Source organism: Astyanax mexicanus, chromosome 6 (genome assembly GCF_023375975.1).
Source record: "Astyanax mexicanus isolate ESR-SI-001 chromosome 6, AstMex3_surface, whole genome shotgun sequence".
In the NCBI taxonomy this organism is placed as follows: domain Eukaryota; kingdom Metazoa; phylum Chordata; class Actinopteri; order Characiformes; family Acestrorhamphidae; genus Astyanax; species Astyanax mexicanus.
In genome coordinates, this window is record NC_064413.1 from 23,059,497 (window position 1) to 23,086,431 (window position 26,935).

General features: G+C 36.8%; 2 protein-coding genes across 6 annotated transcripts; both read right to left on the minus strand.

Annotated features, from left to right (window-relative positions):
• Positions 1–3,837: 3,837 nt before the first annotated feature.
• On the minus strand, positions 3,838–22,226 carry top1mt (DNA topoisomerase I mitochondrial). 3 transcript variants are annotated; one of them, XM_022673907.2, is made up of 24 exons: positions 22,075–22,226; positions 21,724–21,859; positions 21,456–21,537; positions 21,195–21,244; positions 21,046–21,106; positions 20,640–20,665; positions 20,469–20,543; positions 20,341–20,380; positions 20,171–20,244; positions 19,797–19,863; positions 19,356–19,693; positions 16,910–17,025; positions 16,705–16,826; positions 15,843–15,965; positions 15,559–15,746; positions 13,736–13,880; positions 12,989–13,132; positions 12,323–12,505; positions 12,067–12,135; positions 10,994–11,108; positions 9,956–10,083; positions 8,090–8,184; positions 7,366–7,515; positions 3,838–4,131 (listed from the first exon to the last, which is right to left on the minus strand). In XM_022673907.2, the coding sequence occupies exons 2-24, from the start codon at positions 21,789–21,791 to the stop codon at positions 4,029–4,031; spliced, it is 2,562 nt and encodes an 853-aa protein (XP_022529628.2). In that variant the 5' UTR covers positions 21,792–21,859; positions 22,075–22,226; the 3' UTR covers positions 3,838–4,028. The 3 variants fall into 3 exon arrangements, with proteins under 3 accessions (XP_022529628.2, XP_007236069.3, XP_022529630.1); XM_007236007.4 differs by having other exon boundaries at positions 22,046–22,223; XM_022673909.2 differs by lacking the exons at positions 19,356–19,693; positions 19,797–19,863; positions 20,171–20,244; ... (6 more) ...; positions 21,724–21,859; positions 22,075–22,226 and adding an exon at positions 18,210–18,424.
• Positions 22,227–22,807: 581 nt separating this feature from the next.
• On the minus strand, positions 22,808–26,316 carry zbtb14 (zinc finger and BTB domain containing 14). 3 transcript variants are annotated; one of them, XM_007236004.4, is made up of 3 exons: positions 26,147–26,315; positions 24,410–24,672; positions 22,808–24,334 (listed from the first exon to the last, which is right to left on the minus strand). In XM_007236004.4, the coding sequence occupies exons 2-3, from the start codon at positions 24,653–24,655 to the stop codon at positions 23,327–23,329; spliced, it is 1,254 nt and encodes a 417-aa protein (XP_007236066.1). In that variant the 5' UTR covers positions 24,656–24,672; positions 26,147–26,315; the 3' UTR covers positions 22,808–23,326. The 3 variants fall into 3 exon arrangements, with proteins under 3 accessions (XP_007236066.1, XP_007236064.1, XP_049335980.1); XM_007236002.4 differs by having other exon boundaries at positions 22,808–24,672; positions 26,147–26,316; XM_049480023.1 differs by lacking the exon at positions 26,147–26,315 and adding an exon at positions 25,511–26,079 and having other exon boundaries at positions 22,808–24,672.
• Between the last annotated feature and the right edge of the window lie 619 nt (positions 26,317–26,935).

The window sequence follows — 26,935 nt, forward strand, 5'->3', positions numbered from 1 at the left end:
GAGAACCATTTTATTATTATCTTTTTTCATTATCGTTCATTATAGTTAAAACAACCTCACAGGCCGGATGTTTCATGCTTGCGGGCCACAACTGGCCCACGGTCTGCCTACTGCCGACCCCTGATGTAAAGCAACCAAACATAAGCCTAAATTCATCAAGCTCAGTGCCAAGCCAGAGAGGTTATAAATCCCTCCGCATTTGGCTGTGGAGCAGTGGGGCTTTGTTCTCTGGTGGTGCTCCACCCAGTACCTTTGATAGCAGTTCATGTGGTGTTTGTGACCCAGAAGTTAGATTCAGAAAATAATTCAAAGTGCTCCTTAATAATGTAAAATAATATAAAATAAAATGTCCTCCTCCTAAATTCATACAGCAACGGACCAACACCAGCAGACAGCAGACACCAGCAGAACACATCTGTTTGCATTAAAATCAAGGAACGGGAGTTTAGAGGAAGAGTGGAGAGGCACAAAATCCAAGCTGCTTGAGGTCTGGTGTAAAGTTTCCACAATCAGTGATGGTTTGGAGAGCCATGTCATCTGCTGGTGTTGGTCCACTGTGTTTTATCAGGCCCAATAATAGCAGATAACATTTACCGCCCTTCATGCTTCCTTCTGCTGACAAGCTTTATTGAGATGCAGATTTCATTTTCCAGCAGGACTTGGCACAATGCCCACACTGCCAACAGTACCAAAAGGTTTTTATATAATATTATATTTTTCTGAGTATTATTTTTTGAGGTTTCATTCGCTGTACAATTGATGTGCTTCTATTTTTACATCTGTGTAGTGGGTGTATCTTCCAACCAGCAGCTAGTTAACCATCTGTTGTGTACAATTTCCTGATGTGTCTGAAATCTTGGCAGAATGTCAGATGATAGAAAAAATTAGAATTAGATATAAAATAAAAGGTTAATGTGTTGTATGCATGAAACCTTCGACTAAAGCTAATTATGTGCAACTTAAATGACAAAGAAGCCACACATTCCTTGGGCTTGATGTCATATGTGTAAAAAACAAAGTGTAAAATATCACATTCATTGTTCTTTGATGTATAAATAGCAAGCAAGTGACTTTGAAAACAATCTTTAAAAAAATCAGGATAAAACACAGATTTTCATTCTATGAAGGGATTATTAATAAAATAATGATGTTTGCTTTGAATGCCTGGTTCAAAGGTTGATAGAGTACTTCACTGTGGCAGCTCACAGGAGCCGCACAGCATAGCATTCAATATTTTTTAGCAATGTAATAAAAACATTTCAACTATTTATGCCAGAATCTTAGCAGTGTTTATTATTCTCACAATGTACTCTAGGTAGCTAAAGAGAATGTAGCCCATTGTCTAGCATTATCTAGCTTTTTGAGCAGAGGTATCAAGTAATGAAGTACAAACACTTTGTTACCACAAGTAGAAATGTAGGTTATTTTTAGACAACTTTTTACTTCTACTCCTTACATTTTCACACAGTCATCTGTACTTTCCACTACTTACATTTTAAAAATTGCCTCGTTACTCCTATTCCATTTCGGCTGTTGTTTTTTTTATTCCAGCTCATCATTGTTAAAAAAAAAACATCCAGATAAATCTCTCCATCCAGATCGAGCGACATTTATTGGGGTTGGATGAGAAGGATAAACACACTAGTGCATCTCAAAACATTTTTTATATCATTGTAAAGTTCCAAAAAATATATATATTTCAGTAACACAGTTAAAAATGTGAAACTCACTGTACAGATCATACACAGTGATCTATTTTAAATGTTTATTTTTTTTTTTTTTTTACTGTTGATGAATATGACAACCAACAAAAACCCCAAAAATCAGTGTTTCAGAAAATTAGAATATTATATAAATATATATTGTATTATATAGCATAAGTCCTGCTGGAAGATGATTCTCCAAACCATCACTGACCATCATTAAATTTTCATTTAATTTGAAAATTAAGGGAGCAGAGTCTGGAGGAAGAGTGGAGAGACACACAGTCCAAACTGCTCGAGGTCTAGTGTGAAGTTTTCACCAATCAGTGATGGTTTGGAGAGACATGTCATCTGCTGGTGTTGATCCACTGTGTTATATAAAGTCCAAAGTCAGTGCAGTGTTTTCTCAGAAAATCTTACCGCACTTAATGCTTCCCTCTGCTGACAACTTTTATGGAGATGCTTATTTCATTTATTATTCATAATATTCAAATTTTTGGAGACAGACTTTTGGGTTTTTATTGTCTGTAATCCATAATCATCAATAATAAATTAAATAAACGCTTACCCTCTGTATTTAATACATCTATATATGAGTTTCACATTTTTAACTGGTTTACTGAAATAAAGTAACTTTTCAATGATATACTAGTGCATTTTAAACAAATAGAATATCATACTGACTCCCTATTGGTTCATATGATCCATCACACCTTAAGTGCACTAAAGGCTCCTGTGGCTCGGCCTAAGATTTTTTCCTAATGTAATTTTTTTCTCTTACATTACATTTACTATTATACTTTAAGTAGTTTTAAAATCAGTACTTTACACTTCTGAGTAAAAAGCTCAAGTTGATACTTCAACATCTACAGAAGTATTTTTAAATGAGAGTATCTACTCTTCTACCATAATAATAAATGTGAATTCTTTTGACACCTAGACTTTTTGAGCCTAGAATGGATTCAGAGAATCTCTAGGGAGTAGAATCTCTCATGGGTTTATTAGACTACCTGAGGGTGCTCCAGAGAGATATGAATCGGTGGAGCAAAGTCATTGTTCATCAATGTTGGATAACATTTTTAACATACTCTGGCTGTAGCTCCAGCATCAGCTCACCAACCATTCAGCACACAGTAGCAGTATTAAGAGCACCTTTACTGTGTAAACCTGTTTGCTGTAGATAAATGCAGACTTCCCAAGTCTCACTGAAGTCACATGAGCCAACCACATATCAGCAACGGCTCCCTGATGCCCGCAAATCAATATCCATGTCTGGTAAAAGTAAAAAAAAAAAAAAAAAAAAAAACAAACACAATGAAAGTCATACTCGCTGTACAGTTTGTGATTAGTGAATTTAGCATTGCCCACGGGGGACTAAATGATTGCAAAAAGCATGTTGAGGTGAGTTAATGTGACTATATGTAATATATATATATATATATATATATATATTCCTAAATTTCCTTCGGGATAAATAAAGTATCTATCTATCTATCTATCTATCTATCTATCTATCTATCTATCTATCTATCTATCTATCTATCTATCTATCTATCTATCTATCTATCTATCTATCTATCTATCTATCTATCTATCTATCTATCTATCTATCTATCTATCTATCTATCTATCTATCTATCTATCTATCTATCTATCTATCTATCTAACAGCCAAAAGGTAAAGGTATTTCACCCTTTGGTATCCTTTGGTGTGTGCATGCGTTTTTTTTTTTTTTATCGGGGTTTATGTAAATAAAAATCATTCTTAGCCAAGTCAAGTATTTACAGCCTGTTTTACATTTGTTTATGCTGGATTTTCTTTTTGAAGAAAAAGAAAAAGTGTTTGAGGTTTAAAATGTGTGAATTCCATTCCATTTTTCAATTCTAGTTTTTTTTATGATAAATCAATCTCCTTGACAAAATATGAAAATGCTCCTTGGTCTCTCAGTTCAAGAGACCCTTAGCAAGATTTACCTGCTTCAGATTTGACAAAGACATTAAATGGGAAAAACTAACAATTAATGTGAGGTACTGGCATCCTAAGTGCATTTTCTATATTTAATATTTTGCAGAATAGTGAAAACTGGAGCTCAGATCTCTTCAATGAGAAGTAAAAAAGAAAAAAGCAATTGACCTTCAGCTTCAGCTCATATTTTACTACACAAACAAATCCAACACAAAAGACACATCATCATATCTGTCATATATTAACTAAATTTGGCAATAAGACATAACATGAAAACGTGGTTTTTCAAATGGTCCAAAAAAAATATCAAAAACAATAAACAAAACAATAAAGAAAAGCACATCTTTTTTTCTGGGTGTGTTAGAACTGGAAGTTTTCATCCGTCATGTCGATGGCCCAGGCGAACTTGGCTCTGTGAGTCTTGTTGTAGATCTTCTCCACTGGAACATTATTTTTCTTACACCTGCCGGTGCAACATTTTTCTGATCAGAACAACTGAAAAGCCAGATGGAAGAGTCAGCCCCTCTGAGGAGCAGGCAAAGCACAGAGAGGTGGATTCATACTGAGCACAGCTGAGTGTGTGGAGCTCAGGTCACACTGTTAGCTGAATATCCCTTACTGCGTTTGGAAAAGGCATATTATACACTACCAAACAACAAGCATCAGTGCTGGTGTGCGGTTTAGCATGATAAAGTGCTTGCAATGCTGCCTCTAAGCCCTGACCGCAAACAGTCATCTACAAACAACCATTCACAGACAACGACAGTAAACAAAGCAATTACAGCTTCAAACGCATGTTGGTGACTATTGGTTTCTGGATCTATGAATTTAAAAGGCTAAGCCTGTCTCCACCCCTTCCTGCTAATTTGCAGCAGATGTGGCGTGGTCTCCACTTCGCTATTCTGAAATAACAAGAGTGCCCCTTTAGGGTCCTTCTGTTAAATGAACTGCATTAGGTTCAAGATCCCTGAGAGAATATCTTATGAACTAATTACTTTTTCTTTAATTATAAACACATGCATTATATAAACACACATACATGTACAGGGAACAGGGTGAATAAGCCTAATGGGGGACATTTTTGGCGTTTTAGACTTCCGAAATATATTGCGATAGGCAGCCAGCACATTAAATTTACACAAAGTACCACTCTGAAATTCTCAGCATGAGTTCTAATAGAAAGAAAGACACTAGAGAAATCGCTCATAAAAGAAATTGTAGACATAGCAATGCTCTTAGAGCCTGTTTACAGCTGCCATTAACATGCGTATTGTATCCAGACAGTTTCTGGATCTGGATGTATGTTTCTGTTTACACTTGTCACTAAAATGCGTCCCCAGTGTAACCATACGTAATCTGATTTTACTTTCCCGTGTGAAAAAAAAAAAGAATCAACATATTTAATTTCTGCATTACTTCCAGTAAACAATGGATCTCATTAAAATCTCATCAAAAATGTCCTGCGACAGGAGACTAAACAGTTCAGAGGAATGATATCTAATCATTTTTATTTTTCCCCTGGTCAAAATTTTTCATTCATCTGTTTATCTGAAATCCTTTCAAAGCCACGATTTTCACAGACTATAGGTCTCAACACTTATATAAAATGTTGACAATTAAATAAGTCTAGTCTTTGACTCCCCCCCCCCCCCAATGTGCTTTGCAGGATCTAAGCTTACTCTAATCATGGCGCAACCTAGAGATTTTAAAATCTTGCTTTTTTATGCACACAAGTGAAATCTGAAAATTTTATAATTACCAAAAACGCAGGTTAATGTGCTTTATACTATAATATTTATTAGTTTTTATGTATTTTCTAACTGAATACTTTACACTTTTAAAAATGTAAGATAAAAAGAGAAATACAAACAAAATTATTTTTAATTAAATATTTTTATACAAACAACCACTGCACCTTTCACAGAAGTTTTTTTTTGTAACGATTTGTTATGGCTACAATAATGAATTATACGTTATTAATCCATTACAATTATCTAAAATTGGACAGCTTGTGATTTTGATTAGGTCCACACAATATATAATTTCAGCATTGTCATTGCATCATCATCGCAAGATGTGCAGAGTCATATACAGAACACATATTTGCAGCTTGAAGCAATAATATATATATTTTTTTATTTTCCATGACCATCGACCAGAGGCAGAATATAACTGCCCAGTATCATTCTTCAATTCATTTTATTTTGTTTAATGAGGAAGATCTACTCCATATATACCATCCCCTCCAAAAGCATTCAAACAGTGAAGTCATTCCATTTATTTCTATTATAGACTAAATCATTTGGGTTTGATATTAAAATATTAATATAAAACAACACATCCACATTTCAGCTTTTATTTCCATAATTTAAAGTATTTACATCTGAATCTGATACACAGTTTAGAAGATAGCACCTTTTGTCTGAACCCTAGCAACTGTGAAGCTGAGAAAATCAATCAGAACCATTGCACAAATATTGGTCATAGCCCATAAAACGTCTTTAAGAAGAAAGTCATCACTGGTGTACTAAGTAACAGATGTCGAACAGGTAGACCAGGGAAAAAAAAACTGTTAGTGTCATCAGCAACAACCTCCAGAGGGCAGGAGTTAAAGCATCACAATCTACTTGAAGAACTAGAAGACTTCATGAACAAAAAGTACAGAGGCCTCACCAGAAGATAAAAACCATTAATTAGCAAAAAGAACAGGAAGACCAGGCTGGAGTTTTCCATTAAGTACACAGAAAAGCCTGTGGACTGATTATGGACTGATGAGACAAAGATGAACGTTTATCAGTGTGACGGAAAGGCAAACGTTTGGAGAAAAAAAAAGGATCTGATCATGATCTCACACATACCATCTGTAAAACACAGTGGAGGTAGTGTCATTGTTTAGGTTGCATGGCTTTTTCTGGGATGGGCTTGTTAATCTTCATTGATGTTTAATGAACTCAGAAGTCTACAGAAACATTTGTCTATCAAGTTAAAGAAAGATTCAACCAAACTGATTGAGAGATCTGTCATCATACAGCAAGATAATGACCCAAAACCCACTGCCTGAAAAAGCATCACAGAAGAAGAATGCAGAAGTTTAAAGATGTCAGTGGGTCACAGACTCAATGCAGTTATTAAGGCAAAGAATTTGCAACTAAATATTAAGTCTTATTAACTTTAATTTATTTAATGTTATATGTTCCATTACTTGTGCTCACAAGAAAAAAATGTGGGTCCACGCAAAAGGTGCTATCTTCTGAACTATGTATCAGATACAGATCTAAGATATATATACCTGGAAATAAAAGCGTAAATGTTGATGTTTTGGCTCATATTCTTCTTTTAATATCAAACCCAAGGTTTTTTTCAGTCTACAGCAGAAATAAAGGGATCAGCCTCACTGTTCCAACACTTTTGGAGAGGACTGTACATGTCCCACATTAAGTCCAATAAACCTATGTTTTTTATTTATTAGCTTGTATTGTTAGTTAAATAATTGGCTTGATGCTAATTATACAGCTGCTTATACGCAAAGCTAACCTCCATGCTTGGAAGTGTAACAATTAAAAATTCCCAAATGATCTTTTTTTTGCTGTTTCAATAGAAAACACTATTCAGTCAGCTACCAGTACAAACCCCAGGCAGCAGAGCCGTAAAGTGTAACATGTAGGAAAGATGCGGGCGTGTGTGTGTTGTGCTTTACCAGGCCACTGAGATGCGGGGGTCGAGGTAGTTGAGCTTGGAGGTGCCCAGAGCAATGACCTTGTTCTCTTCTCGGTCAGTCTCCTGCAGCTGGAGCTTCTTCAGCTGCTCCAACAGCCTCTTCAGAGTCTTCTCCTTCTTCTCCACCAGCCTGACAGATGAGGAAGAGAAAAAGAGATCTGTTTTCTGACAAGGAACACAGCTCAGAAATGATATGAGCAGGTAGTATTAGATTAATAAGCACTCATTTACTGCTGAGTGGCTTCTTATTGGCGCTGTAGTTATTTATTTATTTATTGTAGTTAAATATTTTACAAAATCGCTGCATACATACATAAATAAAAACCAGCTATGAATTTTAAAGCTGTTACTGTAAACCTAAGCTCTATCTGCATATTAAACAGAAATGTGTTTTGTGAGTTTCTACAATCTGAGATGACATGAACCAGCTGAGTTGTGTTCTTTCCTTTGCAGCATTTCAAGTCGAACATATGCAGGCGAGTTTTTGCTCTGGATTAATCAGAGGTTGTTTATTGCTCAGCTCCTTTGAACAACCCCTTAGCCCTTGACAAGTTTGAATATTTAATGTTGTTTTTACCAAAAAACATGTCCAAAGGCTGCTGCCAGCTCAGACAAAACATTCAACAGACTAACCTTGAATCAGGCCCAAAGACATGACAGCCACAGAGAACACAATGGTAGTGATTTTACTGCTGATTTCTTACTTCTTCGACTTCTCCGATGGACTCTCTTTGTGTTCTTTCTTTGCTTGTTTCAGCTCCTTTTTGGCCTTCTCCACTTCCTCCTTTTTCTTTTTGATCTGCAATAAAAAATAAAAAATAACATCCTAAGCAACTTCACAAGGTTACAAGAGGAACAGAACAAACACACACACACACACACACACACACGCACACAGATTAAGAAAAGCAATGCTGACTCACTACTAATGAGACAACAATTAAGTAATAATTCACTACCAAGCTACAATGCTAGTAAAAATAATATTATAAAAACATTTATAACCTAAAAGAAACCAAAGTGATAACTGTAAACTAGTCTCTTGGTTTAAGTGTGTATTTAATCGTTTTTATTATTTAAATTATTTCACTTACATTTAATTTAATAACAGTTGAACTATTTATTTTACACCACAAATTATGCCCTAGATTGGAAACCTATATATTTAAATAAAAGTTAGGTAATGATTATATTACATATTGATTATACAATACCACTTGTATGTTTTTTATTTTAGAGAGGACAGCAAGAATGTCTGGTCAAACTCAGTTGAGAAAAAAAAATATGCTGAAACTCCACATCAATATCTCAATACCTTGTGCTGGCTGCTGGTTTCAGATGCTTTAAGCTGTTGGTTAAAAAGCTGATGAGCCAAATACAAAATTACCCTCCCTATGGATATCCTCTGAGAAAATTACAGGCTGAATTATCTACTGTTTTTCACTGAACTCTGTGGTCCTCCGGTAATTTTAGTCCTGTCCAGTTTGACATCTCTGGGTTTATTCACCTCGTGTTTAATAAAATAGCTATTTGTCCACTGACACGCACCGTAATTACACTTTCGGCATGCGTTTCCACGAAGACCCAATTAAACACAACAAAGTGGAAATGGAAGAGCTACTGAACGCAATGTCATACGATCGAGAAAGCCAAAAATTCACTGAACCACCCTTTTTTTATTGCAGTCTGGATGCAAGAGTTTTATCACTGAGTAGTAGTGTGAAATATTTTCCCATCCGGATAGGGCTTACGACTCTTTTTGAAGTCTAAATATCTTCTAAATAAAGAAAGTCATTTTAAATGTCCATTGCCAGAACTGTTGTCAATATCAGTAAATTTGTTAATTAATAAGTGGCTGATGTAACCAGTTGGGTCGGCCTATGAACACAAGTCAGAATAAATTGGCTAATGGTATGATAAATGGCAGGTCTGCCAGTTGTTCCAGCGCTGCCTCTATTTTACTGGTTACATAACTGTTACGTAGTCGCTGGCCGGGTAATAGCGCCTAATGTTTCAACCTAATTTCTTCTTAAACTTTTTGAAGCAAGCCTCTGTCACACTAGAACTTACTCCCTCACTTCATACATACTCATCACTGTCATCCCACAGAACACCGGGGAAAGATGCTGGTTCCAGCCTGTGCTTCAAAATCACAGATCACTCTCAGGAGCAAGGAAACATCAGAACTGTTCAGACTCAAGGATCCAGCCCACATAGCTGTGTTTCTAAAGATACACCACACAAAGGAAAGGGCTGATGCGAGACTGGAACACTCTTAGTCTGAGTAAACAGACACATGGAGCTCCAGTTGTTGAAGAGCTCCTCACAGAGAGAAGCACTCCAGTTTTTTTAAGCCTCATTTATTTAGCTTTTTCATCTAAATTCATGGATACACAGAGGTATAACCTATTTTGGGAGGGAAAGAAGATAGTATAAAGATGCTTAGAAGGATGCTTAACATGAAAGTTGTCATGGAAGGTGTTTTCTCACCTTTGCCGTTTTATGGATTTTAATAAAGTTTAAGTATTTAAGGACGAAAAAAATTCTGCTAAAAAGAAAATGCTTCTTACCTTCTCCTGTAGCAACTGCATGGATTTCTCAAACGTTTTGGGCGCTGCCCTCTGGTGGTTGCAGAGTATGGCTACAGCTCTGTTTGCTCGATTATAGGCCAGGATCTTCTCCTCCACAGTCATGTCATCTGACATTTATCGACATGAAATATTAGCACCAATGTCAGTTACATAATGTGGAAAATAAAGGTCAATATCGCACTGCATCATACAGAACGACCTGTAAACACAGCCATTACTAAATGATTTAAAGAACAAAGAGAATGCTAACGGCAGCCTTGTGCACAGTTCTAGAAATGATCGGGCCAAATGTCATAATGCATCTTAGTAGCCGTGCCGTTGTTGGATGAAATAGGCAATTTCTTCTACTGCAATCGGGCACTCAATGAGCAAGTAAGCAACCTGACAACTATAATAAGCTAACAGGCAAAATATGGTGAAAAACAATGGCTGTTTTTAAAGAGACTGATTGAATACAAAGAAACATTTGGGCATTATTCCAAATAAGGGCATTTGGAGAGCCATAAGCTAGACAAGCCCATTTTGCATACCAGAATGTAACACTAATTAGAAGTTTCTTACAATGACAAAAAGTGACGAAAAGTATGAACATTGTAGTTCCGTTCTTGTCTATTTCTTAATTTTAAATTATTTGCATTTTAAATTTGCCACCAGAATTTGAACAGTAGAAACCAGAGGCAGAGCCCAACTCACTTACTTATTTGATAGCACACTACCACATGATCAATAATACAAGTCCATGTTTCATTTTTTGTAAAAGGGTGTCCTGCAACTTTTGTCATTTCAACATATAGATGGGTGGAGCTACACATCATACAGAAACCAGCCTATGAAGGCCTTCCTCTTCTAGTGGCTTCACTTTTGGGAGATGGTGTGCTGCCAATGCATTTCCAGTGACTGGTTTGATTCATCAAGGCCAATCATTTGCATAGCACAATAAAACAAAAAACACTGATTCTCTAATCTGACTTCACAGTACAATTTTTCATCCTGTCAGCAGAATGTGTGTGCACTGACCAGTAGTGAGCTTCTTCAGCTGCTCCTGCAGGGTGGTGGAAGCATTGAATGTTCTGAACACTTTTGCCGTCAGCCCCGGCATGGCTTCATTTAACTTTTTATTGAGGTAGATCGTCTGCACAGAGAGAAGTTTATTTTGGATGGTACACAAGATCTACACACATGCAGTTATAACATATTTAGATACTTAATATTATACTCAATTATATTGGACTGAATTTAGACTAAGATCTTCAAGTCACTCACAAAGAACTTCAGAGGTTCGTGCATGGAGATGAGGGAACTTGCCAGAATGTCGACAATTTCTACAGAACTATGTACATACAAATAATCTGGCTGTTACAGTACAATAGATATAAAAAATCCACAAACTACTCTTAGTAGAGGGCACATGATGTCCCACTCTGCCAAAAGGCTATACAAGTTTTTTTTATTGTTTTTCTTGCAGTGCTTATTATACTGACTATTTTTTATGACCCTGTTATGACTGTTGCATCTAAAAATGATTTCCCAGTAGCTACAGATTTAAACTATTTTAACAATTTAACACCACTAATCTGATCAGACATAGCTTTCATGCTTATCTGCCATGTTTAAAATGTGATGGGTAAAAGCAGCTACTAAAACCTTAAAAAACTGTTTACAGATATGTGCATTTAGTACACAACCCATCCCTTGATCATTATAGGTTCCTTTTCTCAGACTCTATATTTTAATTTTGTTTTATTTTCATTGACAAACATGGTTTTGCTGCCCACAATTTTTGTGTGCAACTCCATCTTACATCTATCTATAAACTTCTTTAAAAGGTGGTGCAAGATGCATTTGGGCCACTTCAAAGTCTGTTATAATGTCTGCATGTGCACATTGAACAATTGCTGCACAAGGTGCATATTCCATTCCAATTTCAATCTGACTGACTGTAGATGCATTTCACTATCAAATGTGAACGTATGTGGTTAAACCTTATCAAGAAAAAACCCAGATACTGGTCACATAATGTGACCAGGTGTTAACTGGGTCTTTAAATAATAAACCGTTAACAAAAGGAGATGTGTAAAGAACACACTTACTGAAATTCTGTCGAATAAATCATCCTCTGGATTTTTGGATTCCATAAAAAGCTTCAAGTTTTTGAAAACCTGAAGGTACATATTATACAAAAATTTACCATCAGTTTCTCAGGACATTAACCACACACATACACTCACACACTGTAAATAAGGTCACATGATCACATATTCACACAATGTCCTGCAATCCTGTGTGTACTTCATAATATCAAACACACTCAAATCATACACAAGTCAAAGAGCAGGCAGCACTCACCTGTTTCTCCACCGGCACTTTATTGTAGTAGCGAATGGAGTCTTTACCCAGGAAATCAAACTCCACCACGTATTCCTGATCATCTAGCCGGCGGTGCAGGGTTATGTGCTCCACACGAAGAGAACAGCAACCCACCGTGTCTGCTGTGTCATCATCCTTCTCATTACCAGCTCTCAGAGCAAGCTAAAGCATACACACACACACATACAACACACAGGTGCGCAGTCAGATATAGAAGAAGGCTGTACAGGACGGCGATGTAGCTAGCTAACGTTAGCTAAAACATTCTCCACTGAAATAAAGTAACTTAGTTAACATTAGCTAACCTAACTAACATTAGCTAAACATTCCTCACTGAAATTAAGTAGTTAACATTAGCTAACCTAGCTAACATTAGCTAAAACATTCCCACTGAAATAAAGTAACTTAGTTAACATTAGCTAACCTAACTAACATTAGCTAAAACATTCCCCACTGAAATAAAGTAGTTAACATTAGCTAAAATATTCCTCACTGAAATAAAGTTGTTAACATTAGCTAACCTAGCTTACATTAGCTAAAACATTCCTAACAACTTTATTTCACTGTGGAACATCCACCCAGGAGTGGTTTCCAGGGAAACCCAGGAGTTCCTTATGATGCAGCTTTAATTAGGGGATCATCTACCTTATCAATGAAGTACAAAGCCACTCCTCGTTGTCTCTGTTTCATCTCGCGAGCAGTCCAGGCTTTCCGGTACTCGCTTCTGATGGAGTCCACGCTCAGTTTCAGCTTACGGGCAGTTTCATACTTCTGCCAGTCCTTTTCACCCTGCACAGAAAAAACAATGATTCAGTACCCAGCTCAGGAATTACTCAAGATGATGAATTGATTTTTAGCTATATGACATACTCTCCTTAAAAAACTGAATTAATAATACATTGCCAAATCTATGAAATAGTGATGCTACATATTTTAGAAAACTCAGGAGTCCCTGGTTTTCAGTGCAATGTGTACTAGTCTATATCTAAAAAATGTAACACTAGGCCTATTGAGATTATTAAAAAATTGCCCTAAATATCTTACAATTTATGGACATTATCTTAATAATTTTACATTGCATATGGAAAAGTAAATTTCATTAACTTAAAATAATCCGGTATATTATCTTTGTTTATTTTTAAAATTAAAAAATTCAAATGTTATTACTCTCTAAAACATTGTAACTGTATATCAGTGGAATGTAGAATAAATGGCTTAAAATTACAATACTATTGTTTATCGCATTGGACAATATTTCAATAAATTTTTTTTTTTTTAAAAGAGTTATTGTGACAGGCCTAGATGTCATTCAAATATATTAATGTGAGAGCAATGGTAAGGCCGTAAAGGCAACAATAGACTTTAAAGGAATTAACACAAGCCTTTAGTTACCTTGAGTTTAGAGCTGGGATTGAGCATGATGTACTTGATGTGTGCATGAATGTTCTCCACCCAGGAAGCCAGCCAAGTGACTGAGTTATCATGCTGTACTCTCTTCCACCGGTGGCCTACAGGAGGATCTGGAATCTTAGCATCTCTGGCAAAGATGAAGAACACTAGTCATTTATTTAAAGAAAACAGAAGAAAACAAATGTTCTTAAACCCTTGAGGCAAACACACTGGTACCAGTGCTTCTTCTGTCTGGACCAGAGATCTCAAACTTAAATAACCTGAGGGTAACAAGCCAGGTGGTCTATGCCAGAGGGGAGCCAGGGAAAAGAGTCCACTGCTTTGTGTGTTGTGCTTTCATCAAATGCTAATGAACAGGTACTGGATTTAATGCACAGCTGGCAGCGGTAAATTCACACACACTGCCTGAACTGCACAATTACATTCTTGTCATTTGGTGCTGCAAAGACTGAATTTTGTAACACTAATCTAAAGTAAGTAAAATACTAAAAAAAAAAAAAAAAAAAAAAAAAAAACATAAACAAGACCACTTTTACAAACCATAAAACTAAAAAGAAAAAAGCAAAAACATGCTATCCAACCTGTTTTTGTTAAAAAATGTTCGATGTCTATTGGCTTAATTCAGTTTACCATTAAATCATAAAGCTAACTTGCAATTTGTAAAATAAAGACAACATTTAAAACAATTAGAAACATTTGAGAGATGGATTTAATACTATTTTGTCAGACAAATTAATAACTTTTAAAATATAAATTAATTGAGCTTAAAGAACTTCTAAGACTTTTAAGACATTCAGACATTATAATAAAAACATAATTGTTTTATTAGCTAAAACAAAACTCACTAATATTAGAAAAAAATACAAATCATTTAAAATACATTAACAGAGTAGTGATTTTACATCACTGTGTTCGGTAAAACATCTCCAAAGCTCTGCTCATAGGAGTCTTGTGTTATTTATAGTTGGAAGGGAAATCAGTGTTTAATGATGGCAATTCAGGTGAGCTGGTGCTGGAACTGAACACATCCACATACTGGCTGGGGGCATCCAGCAGGAACTTTGGAGTATATTATAGGATATAAACTACTTTAAAATAAATAAATACGTAAATACAATTTTTTTATCTGGATTTATGTTCATTTGCATCAGTTAAAAAAATATGTGGTGTTCTTTCACACAAATAAGCACTTATTGCCGAGATAGATGGAGATACTTGTTTGTTGTTAAACAGTGACGAAATATATGTTTATATATATCATCACAGTCCAATGAAAAAACAAGATTTTTAGTTTTCAGATTAGATTCGATTTTTTAGAGAAAAAGTAACAAATGCTAAATGGACAACTGTAAGTTTTTCGGATCATTTTTGTCAATTATTATTTGCAAAGTAGCACAGACTAAACTCTGCAAATGCTAAACAAAAGTAACAATAAGAGCTAGTGTGTCCACCAAAGACCAAGATACACTTCTGCAACTCTGCCATATTCTGTACTGGAAATAAAGACCCTGGAGGTGATGTGAAGTCAATCAGTGAATTTTTGTCACTAAGTCTCACAACCAATTTGACCTGTGGTCCCAAGTAGAGTTTGCTAACTGTGCTGAGAAAACTAATTAGCTGGGTTTGTAATCATTCAATGCTAAAGCATGGAAGCTATTGGAACGGATACCCAGTGTGCTCAGAACCATTTGCCCCTGCACTGGAACACAGACCCACACGTGAAGTGATTGTGTTATACAATGTGTATGTGCTCACTACATCGCAGGGTCTCTTAAGCGCAGTCTCTTGTTTGAACTTTTACTTACTGGCTGCAGTTAATAATCACATCCTCAGGCTGGACACGCTTCTTCAGTTTGCCCATTTTAGGATGCTCTCCTCGTCCTCTAAACAGTCCTGGTGGCTCCACACGAAAGTTACCAATTTTCTCTTTATGTCCGTCCAGCAGACAGTAACCATAATGCTCTGTCAGTTTATTAGCTTCATCCTTTAAAACCTGTGTGTTACAAACATATTTAGATAAATGTACAGCAATGAACTAAAATTAATTATCCATACAGTTATGGTTAAAATGTTCTGCCATATCACACACCTGTTTTTCTTCTTTGGTCATGTTTTTCTTTTCCTCAGCTTTTTCCACAAAGTATTTGTGGATGCTGCTGAAATCACACTTGGAGAGTTTTTTGATCAATCGTCTCTCACTTTCTGTCATTACCTGGAGAAGAAAAACACAACATCCACTCTTAAATCTAAGGATGTTCTGGACTGATTCAATGAATCATGTTCTGTACTGACACAGGCAAAGTTTAATAGATCAGGTAGTGGAAATTGTATGCATATTCATGTTCAAGTTCTTTGTTCTGGGCACACTTCTATTGCTTTAACTTTTTGAGTTGCTTTGCCTCCAGACTTTGTCTATTTAATGATGTTTTTCCAGTGCTGCTTAAATCATATTATGGATGGATATAATTTTTTAAGAACCTCATGTACCCTTCTTTGGCTTTTAACCAGAACAGAATGGCATGTTCAAAACAGAGAGAAAATATTAACTAAACCCAAAGAGAATTCACAATACCATAAAAAAAAAAAAGTAAGTCAGTGAAAACATACAATAGCATCAGTTTAGGGCACAAACACACACACACACACACTTATTATAATAAATGATCATATGGTCATTCTTAAAACATGGTGTCTGGTGGGTCTTGGAACATTTTTCTGGCTCCAACAGCTTTCTCTGTTTTACCTGAGCAAATACAGCACTGCTAAAGGTGCTAAAACAAGAGCAACTGCAAACACGAGGATATCAAAACAGAAAACTAATTCTTCAACTGTTCATGCACTCATTGTTAAACCACAGAAATGCAGAATTTAAATTAAAGAGAGTTAAAAGAAAGCACAATAGATTTCTAGCTCCAGACTCATCCCACTGTAAAGAGACTGAACAAACCTACCTCTCTCCAATCAGTGAAGAAGTTATTCTGAAAAATCTCCTTGGTGGTGTACTCATGGTCCAGCATCTTAGCATAGAAAGTTGCAACTTCCTCAGTGGCCAAGCTCAGCTTGACCGGCTCTCCTACAACAAAAACATCAGCTCTGACTGATTTTCAGGATTAAAGAATAGGGATATCCACTGCATACAGTACCCTATGTACTTACCATCATATAAAAATGGCACATTGCTTGGTAAAGGTTCATATTCTGGAGGAAAAAGTGGCCCATTATGTTCAAGAGTACTCCACTTCTGACCATCAGAGAGCTTTCCTTCCTCCCACCTGCACAACAGTTAAATCCTCATTAAAATAAATAATTTTCCAGTGATATTGCAGTGTTGCTGAACTGTAAAAAAAAAAAAAAAAAAGTCCTTAAACTTAACTGATGTTTTTCTTTTAAATTAGTGGTAAAAAGGGCTTGAGACGTAAACAATAATAATGTGCAATTGTTAATATTCAATAAATAATTTGATAAAAGTCTAGTATCAGTATTTTTCTCTAATCATCTAATTAATTCCAGGTCAAAGTAAAACAATGTCTCAATAATTGTGTGCGACCACTTTATGCAACAATATTCCATACAGCAGCTTTAAGACTAAGTCTACCTGTTGCTAAAAAATTTAAACACTTAAACACCAGTGAGTGGACTTCTTTAAATGTGATAAAGGATAAATGTTTATGTGAGTTAATGGAGTGCTGAATAAATGATTAGAGTTTATTAGACAGCCGGTTAGTTTAGAGAAGCCCTAGGCTGCTGTCCTGTCCTGCAGGTACAATTGAGCAGCCCAGCTGCTGCAGGGAGGACACCTACACCCCACCATGGGCTCTTCTCAGTTAAAAACATTAAAACAGTAGCTAATGAACACATGCTGACTACTGAAAAACACTGGGTGATTAGTCCAATGTAAACAACATTTAGGGTCAGTGTAACATTTAGCAGCCTCTTTTTCTGAACGCTTCAAGCTAAATTGAAAAACTGAAAAGTTTAAAAAATTGGGTGCAAAACTTATAATTATATATATATATTTCCAATCAGTATAGTAAAGAAGAAATGGGTTTTCATACAGTTTTTCATTTTTTTTCATATCAGTCTTTCGTAAACAGAATTTCAGGAAAAATAAAAAAGTGAATATTTTCTCGATTTTTAGAATCTTCCATTTTTGTATCTTTTAACACAAATCTGATGGCAACTAACTTTTGCTACAAGATGCAAAAATGAAAAAATCTGAAAATAAAGTAAGTACTATTTTTTTAAGTTTTCCTAACTAAATATTACAAAAATTGGATTAAAACTTATTTCTTATACACTGCACTAAATATAAAATAATAATAATAATGAGTTTTTACATCCACGTTTATATTTTTGCATTTAGCTTCAAACTGTCAGAAAATCGATCTGATACACGTTACACAGACCATTCAGCTCTATCTACTTTAGACACTGAATGGCAGAATGAAAGGCTGACCTCGGTATGAACACTACTTTAGCTGCTAGAACAAAACTCCTGACTGAGTAAAACACACACGGGCTTCTCTTCCATTTAACAGAGCACAGGACCAGCCGACTAAAAAACATCTTAACATTTTATTATTAAAAATGTAAGAATAAGGGTATAAATGTCCTTAAAACCCCGCAGGCAGAACTAAATTCCCATCTCTAGCTTACTAAACACACGCGGGCTCTGTCCCAAACCAACACGTACAGCCTACTCAGTAGGCTGAACAGAAGTCCACCAATGTGAACTTTAACTGCAGCTTACTTCCGTGACTTTAGTGTTGAAAAACTGCGTTATTTATATATTATTTACTTTTATGGGTAAAATTATGAATGCTAATGCTAACTTTAACAGCCTCAAAATCATTTCTGCTGCCTCCGTGATTTAGTTACACAGACCTTCATCTCTACACTGGCTCAGAGGCCGTTAAGGCAGCAAGGGATCGAGGGAGCTGCCTTCAGTTGGGGACACCACCACAAAACACGCACTAGCGGTCACGGTACTATGCCCATAACTGTCCGGCGGAAACCACTAAAGATCTTCAGTTCCGCCCTACATGACTCGATAGAGTTAGTACAAAATAAAGAAAGTAAGAAGTTATGTCTGCACATATTTCTTCATATCGATCCTGTCCAATGAAAAACCACATATCTCAATTTAGTCCGTATTTAATTTCTTCATCATTTTGACCCTTTGGCATATAAAGAATTCTTAATGAATAGACCAATCACACTTGTTCTTCCTTAAGTCTAAGCTTTTGATAATAGGTATTTAAACATGAATAAATTAATCAGGTGTTAGAAACACATAGTTTTGTATTACTGGTGCAAATCCCTTAAAAAAAAAAAAAAAAAAAATATATATATATATATATATATATATATATATATATATATATATATATATATATATATATTTATCACAACAATTTACTGTAACTAAATAATCTACAGAATCATGTTATTTTTTAAAATGCTGGTACTTAACTGTAGTTTTTTTCTTGTGAAGTCACTTACTTGGAGATACAGTTTTTTATAAGACAGTGACAATATGTCTAAAAATAATTTCAGTATGCAATATACAAATATTCTTAAAAAAAAAAAGTAAACTACTAACCACTTCCATTTATTTGCTTCTTCCTCTGCTTTCTTTTCTTTCAGGCTTTTCTTATCATCCACATCCACTTCTTTCTTGACCTTTTTGTTTTTAACTTCATCACAATCTTTGCTGAGAGATTTCCTTTTCCTCTCTGTATCTTGTTTCTTGTCCTTTGTTGCATTGGCAGTGCTTTCTTTTTCTGTAGACCCTTTATGGTTGTGTTTGTCTCTTTTCACCTTAGTACTACGTCTGATTTCTCTGTAGTCGGTGATCGGAGCAAATATGTTTATCTCCTCTTCCTCCTCTTTTAAAGCCTTCACAGACGCTGATCCATTTTCAGTCCTCTTCACTTTTGCCTATTTATAACCCAAGATTATTAATTACTACACGAGTCTCAACTTACTTCTAAAAATGTATAGATTTCATTTTAGAAAATATTAGAATTCTACTTTTGCTTACATCGAGTTTAACCTTCTTGTCATTAGATGAACCTTTAGTGGTTTTATTGTTACTGTCTTGGTCTGATCTGCAGAGAGAAAAAAGACCACTATTTAATAATACACACAGATTCGTGAAAAACAGCCACAAATAGAATTAAATGAGGCGATTCGATCTTGCTAGACTGACCAAGATGTGGGTGTACGACATTATAGACATAAATTGCTTCAAAAATTTTAAAATGCTGTACCGCATTTAGGAAAAGCTGTCAAATTTACCAGAATAAATCGAGCATTATCAAGCAAATGTTTGGGTTGTTTGTTAGACTAGCTTGATAATACCTAAATGAATTTCTGATTCACATAATTAAAAAAATCAATATGGATATTTCTTACCTGCAGCCACGGTGTTTGTGTGTTTTTTTTTCTTTTTCGACATGATTGGGACTCTTGTCGCTTTTACTGTGCTTCTACAAGGTATATATATAAAAAAAGCATTATAATTATTATATTGTTCTCCCAGACAAGTTGAAAAAGAACTGCAAGAATTTAGGAGAGTAGAGCACCTTGTGATCATTGGTTTCCTCGGTTATCTCTTTTTGAACTCTAAATTAAAAAACAAAACTCATTAACATCTCTGGTTTTAAAAGGCAAATATATATATTTATATAAATCATTTAAAAGTGCTTCTAACAGTGAATATTCTTCATTTCCTGATTTCTCATGTAGTTCAGCACCCAAGTTGTTGTTTCCGTCCAGTGACTCCATACTGCAAAACAATAAATAAATCATTCATATGTTTATACACTATACACAGTGTTAGACAGCATCTATAAATATTAATCAAACTGATCAGACAACTTGCCTCTTTGGAAAGCCTTCTTTTATATCCTAATAAAAGAGAAAACAATTATATATATATATATATATATATATATATATATATATATATATATATATATATATATATATATATATATATATATATATATGATTACTTCAAATAAAAAAAAGCACTGAAATTAAAGTTAACTACACAGACATGCCAAAAGTCATGGAATAGCACTATGTAAATTGATCATTAAGGGTTACCTCAGGGAGGGTTTGGGAACGCTCACACCTGTATAAGTTAGGAGATGTTATCTTCAGAGTGAGGCTGGCCAGAGTGCCAATGGCAAGGTAACATTCAAAATATATATATATTTTTTTATAGGTTTTCCAATGACTTTTGGCACATCAGTATATATTTATGCAACATTTTAAGGTCGTACCACGTCCAAGTAATCAGCTTCAGGTTCACTGTTGACGGAGTCAGATTTCACTTTTCCAGAACTGCATAAAAAGGTAAATTCATAGGTTGACTGATATTAAAAGAGTAACAAATAATCCTAAAAAACCTTAAAGACTTCTTAAGACACACCTTGTGACTTTAGACTCCTGAAGATGTTTGCGTGAAGATCTTGAGCTGAGCTGCTTACAGTAAAGCAGAAATAAATATATATAAATAAAAGTAGATGTACACTTGCAAGAAAAAGTATGTGAACCCTTTGGGATTACTAGGATTTCTGCATAAATTGGTCATTAAATGTGTTCTGATCTTCATCTAAGTCACAACAATTCAGACTTAAGTGGTCTCTTAATTTTTTTTCAGAGCTGTATGTGTGTTTACTAGCTTGATTACCTTTGTGGATGATCTGTGGTGTTTTCCATTCTCTGAATCTTTCTCTTTATCCTTAGATCCTGACTTTGACTTTTTCTTGTGTCTGGCACAGTAGGAAATATGTCAGTATTTTTCTTCTTTCAGTGGCAGTTCCACCTAAAATAGTGCAGCAGTTGCACTGGGGCGTTTGTGACTGCAGATTATAGGAGCCAAAACAAACGGGTGGGAGCTGAACGATTTAAGGTGGAACAGTAAATATAAAAAATAACCATAAAAACAGTGCTCCTGCCTGTGGTCGTGTTTTTCTCTGTGAGGGGTTGATCTGCCCTTGTCTCTCTCCTCCTCCTTGACTTTCATCTCCCGACTCTTTTCACTCAGCAAAACCAAAGGAAGAAGTGAGGAGGACTAGGCTGAGTGGTCTCCACCTGTCACAGGAGAAAATCCAGCACAGATGTGCTTTACCTCTAAAACATTCATGGCATATTTTAGAGGCAGAACTAAGAAGAAACGCTGGAAGAAAGACTTTTGTTTTGGCTAGTTTGTGAACTAAACACACTGTGCAGCCTCACTAAGAGCTACACTCAAACGAAATTCTACAAGTTTCTCCTCACCTTCTGCAGACGTTTCCTACCTCTCCTACCTGTTAGACGGTCTCCAGAAGAAGATAACCCAGGTAAACGCGTAGGCAAATCGAATGTGCAAGCTAAGTTGAAAACCACTAATGTTTGTGCTAAAGGTCTCCTCTCTGATTCACACGCACACCTGAAAAAGTTCAAGTCCTCACGCTAGTCAATTGCGCATGCGCGTTGGACACATTGCAGTCGAGCGCTTCTTACTTTACACTTAAAAAAAAATCACGACAGACTGCAACTGTTTTTAATTAGAAATATGTCCGACACTTATGATGTAGGCTACATTTATGAAACTCTCAAAATCCACAGCATGCAGGGATTACTATTTTCATACACACTAAACACCCTTGGGGTTACTCTAAAACTCTCTTTAGCCCAATTCTGCTCACAGATTTCATTAAACATGGAAGCACCTATTTTATTAAATATCCTTCTCTGTAATGGAATTTCATGTTTGAAATCCTTAAAAAAAAAGTCTAATTTTGGCATGTTCCTTTTTTTATTAAAACAATAAAAAAATGTTATTGAGATGTGATCTATAGTAGTAAAGAAGGAAACATACAAAGCACATAAAGTTGTGGACTTCGTCACAGTCCATAACCTGTTTCTTTTTTTGGAGATTTTAATCCCATTTTATAAAATACTAAAGACAGAAAAACAAAAACAGGAGTGGGTGAGTGTGCTTTGTGAACTTAAGAAGTACACACCTATTCCAAAATTAATAATGCACAGAAATAGTCCTCATAGGAAATTCATTTTATTACAGCAAAAATATTATGCTAAATCTTCATTTCATCTTGCAACATAATTGATGGAATGGCTGACCACCAAAAATGTATTTGTTCAGTTTTTTTTTTCCTGCTTTCCCATCTTCATAGCCAAACATGTGCTGCAGAACATCTTTACCATGTCAAGAAGTGTAAGGCAGTGCAATTCTTTGTCTATTTGTCCATCAGACTGCCGCAACTATTCAAATACATTTGGTATGAACTGTACAGTGAGAAACAAAATTCTTGCACCATTTACATCTGAGAAAGAAATAAAAAATAAAAAAACAATCATTCAACAGTGTAAATCAACCCATTGGTCTATATTTAAGAAAATCAATTTTCTGACTACAGAGATCTAAAATTCCAACAGTTCAAAAAAGAACTTATACCAAGACCAGTTAAACAATAAGACTACATCTGCTGGACAAAACAAAATAAGTATGAAAAGATTGTTTTACAGTGCATGGGTTTGTGTCAGACAAACAGTATGTTACGAGCATGCTATGGATTCCAGTTGTTGTTCAGCCTCTGCAGCCATAGCTGCTGCTTGCAGCTGCTCAGTCTCACTCTGTAAGCTGTTGCCACACAGCTGCTTCCTCTCACTATGCATGTTGTTCTCATGTCTCTTTAGATCAGAAGCTTTGGCAAAAGCCTTGGGACAGGCACCACACATGAAGGGCTTTTCGCCCCTGTGTCTGCGTTCATGGTCTTTCAGGTGGGACTTATGCTTAAAGGCTTTTTCGCACATTTGACAGCCAAAGGGACGCTCGTTGCTGTGCACCCTCTCATGTTTCTTCAGATCAGGGGCTCGGATGAAAGACTTGCCGCAGTCATCGCATCGGTAGGGCTTGAAGCCTGTGTGAATTTTCAGATGCTCTTTCAAGTGGGCCTGCGTGGTGAATGCTTTGGGGCATATCTCACATATAAACGGTCTCTCAGCAGAATGCAGCTTTTCATGCTTCCTCAGCCTACTCTCATCGAGGAAGGTCTTGCCACAAATCTGGCAAGCAAAGTGGTCCCGGTGTCCATACAGTAGATATTCCAGCTTCATTTCAGCGGCAGCTGCAGTCCATCCAGGGGCTTGCTCATCCTTAACCTCCCCCATGCTATCAGCAAATGAGAGAGTTTGGGTGTGAGCTGCAAGTTCTTTGGGCTCAGGGTCAATTGGTTCCACCTCTTGGTCATAGCAAGCAACTTTATTTACTCCCTCCTGGGCCAGTTCTTTCAGAAGAGCCTCCTCTACTCGAAGGGCACTGTTGGGAGATTTTTCCAGATCATGATTGCCTTGAGCTTCCTCAACAATGTCATCAGAAGGTGTGTCATCTTGGTCTCCAAGCACGTGCACATCATTGTCCTGGCTTAACTGAGCCTCATCAGTTTGAAGGCCAATTTTCACAATGTCATAAGGTGACCTGGAATTCCGAAGTTCGTTTTTCTCCTCGGTAGACATGTCCCTTTTCTGAGAGCACAGCTTATCCAAAAACCGGATTCCAAGGATCTGTCCAGATGACATCATCAAATTAACATCTTTTTTCTTAACTGAAATTTTAGCTGTGTACATATAGTTCAGTACCTCTTCGAAGATGTCCGAGCGGATGAAGTCGATCTCGATGACAGAGGAGCTGTCCACCTCGTGTTTCTTAAAAAGCTTTTTGAAGTAGTTGCTGCAAGCGGCTAACACACATCGATGTGCCCTGAACTTGACATCTTCCACAACTACTGCAATGTCGCAGTGTTCACCCTCCAGCCTCTGCTCGTTTAATATTTTTAAAAATATGGTTTTGTGATCATCATCCACATACTTCACAGTCTCTGACATGCTGGGACGGGCTCCGTCTGAAGGTGCAAAGTGAAAGACGGAGAGAGAGAAAGAAAAAGAAAAACAATAAGAGAGAAGTTAGTTAGCTTTTCATTTTAAAGGCTGAAAAACATAGCCAAAAGTATGTTTGTAATTGGTCACTTGCACCAGTTGGCTAGAGCAGCTTATTCTAAATCAAACTGTAAACATGCAACAAGACTAACATCTGCTAGCTTATATGAGTCATTTTAATTTATCTAAAAAGCATATGCTTATGTATCATGTCAACTTTTTAGGAGCAGTAGTTTCAGCTACAGCAAGCACAGGCCTGTTGACTGTTCAGAGTGTGGAAAATGGATAACAGAAAAAGAAGAGAGTTACAGAACAGAAAAATAGGAGAGCAATAGTTTAACAGAAAAGAGGAGAGTTAAAGAACAGAAAAGAGGAGAGTTACAAAAAGAAAAAGAAGACAGACAGTTAGAGACTGTAAACATGCAACAGACTAACATCAGCTAGCTTAGCTACATGAGCCATTCTCATTTAAAAGCTTATACATATGCATCCTGTAAACTTTCGAGCAGCAGTTTTAGCTACAGCAAGCACAGCCCTTTTGACAGGTTGAGGTAAACTGCTAAATTTCATTAAAACTACATGAGAAATAAAAAATCTGGCAAGCTAAATTCAGCAAATGCTATTCAGTTGTAGTTACCCCCTTAGCTAACGTTAGCTAGCTAGGTTATCCGGCTAGTTTGTAGCTATTTAGCTACATATTTAAGAAGAATGTAACTACGTTTTAACGTTAATTTGATATATAATAGCTAGCGCTGATTAGGTTATGAACGCTACAAGCTCAAAGATCAACAACAACCGACTCACGAAAGTGTGTGTTTCCTCACAAACACGCATAGTGCTAAAGTTAGCTTAGCACACTCCACAATCTGGTTTGTTGACTTGTGGTATTAGCCAACACTAGCTAGTTAGCAGCTACCCTGGTGGGCTCTAAAAGCACAAGCTAATGCTAGTTAGCTAAACATTTCTGCAGCTAGCTAACCGGGCTAGTTAATCAGTTCAGTTTCTGTATCTTAGCAACTCCGAACAGCCCGCTAGTGAAATTAAACCGGCTGCCTAGCTAAGCTAAGCTAGCCGGCGGCGCTCTCTTCATTGTTATTTCGCATAAAATAGGTACAAAATCAGCAGCTGGACAGACGGAATGGTGTCAGAAAGTGGGCTAAACGCTCCTTAAATGCATGGCGGAGTTGTCGCTCTCCGTAGCAGCGGGTCGCTCCCGTTCCCCCGCTGCTCTCGGCGTTAAAAAAATGGAGGAGCACACGACGAGGACGGCGCCGTTCCCGACTGAGGACGAGCACGCCCAGCCCCGTCCCCGCTCGGAACAAGCCCGAGCAGCCATGAACTCTCCTGAAGCGAGCCGTGAGCGCGCAGAGGCATCTCGGCCAAACATTATGCAATTAATGTTCAAGCTGCGGCAAAGGGCGGAAAAACCCCACTGCTCACCTTTGCGCGCCGTTTAGACCCTCTGGAGAAGTCCGGGGCGGGGTGTCACAGCACCAGCAGAGAAAAATACACTTTCTGTGTGTGTTTTTTTTGTGAGCGTCGAGGACGAGCACACACGGAAGGAGGACGCGCTGCGCCAGCACGAAGCCGCAGAGCACGAGAACGTGCGCAACCGCCAGCGCAGAGCCGACGGCGCTACGCAAACAGCGTAGCCGCGGCCTGCACTCACCAGAGCGCTAGACAGAGCGCGGCTACGCACCGCAGCGTTGGAGAATACAGAGGTGCGGAGCGCGAAGCCCTGAAGGAGCGAGCAGCGGGCGAAAAATGCGCGGGCACGAGCAAAAGAGAGAGCGAGAGTAGAGGATAAATAAAGAGAGAGAGAGCTTTACACAGCAGGAGAGTTAGATAGAGGAGAAAAGAAGAGGTGAGGAGAAGTTGGGTAATTAAAAGAGAAGATTAAGGGGGGGGGGGGGGGGTCAGATGTCTGTGGGTGCATCATGGACATTTTTAGGATTAAATTGGTATTTTTTTTATTTTAATATTAATATAACACCTTTGTGTACGGCAACATATGTTTACATTTCATACAAGCACCAAGTAAAAAATACATTTACCCTTAAACAAACAGGATATATTTTTTATAAAGGTGGTCTGCAGTGCTCTATGTTCACCCTATCATCCTGGAATGAAGGCCCCTTAAAAAAGTAACCTTTAACATCAGTTACATCCCAATCTCCATACTGCTTTGTTCAAGGGACTGAAGACATGCTGCATGCTCAGCAATTAATA

Coding starts and splice junctions, on each gene's coding strand:
- top1mt (XM_022673907.2), bottom strand. CDS start 21,791: ATGAAAGTCAAGGAGGAGGAGAGAGACAAGGGCAGATCAACCCCTCAC. Junction 21,538..21,723: donor AGAGAAAAACACGACCACAG/GCAGGAGCACTG, acceptor CTACTGTGCCAG/ACACAAGAAAAAGTCAAAGT. Junction 10,084..10,993: donor GCTGAAGAAGCTCACTACTG/GTCAGTGCACAC, acceptor GATAAATGTCAG/ATGACATGACTGTGGAGGAG.
- zbtb14 (XM_007236002.4), bottom strand. CDS start 24,655: ATGTCAGAGACTGTGAAGTATGTGGATGATGATCACAAAACCATATTT.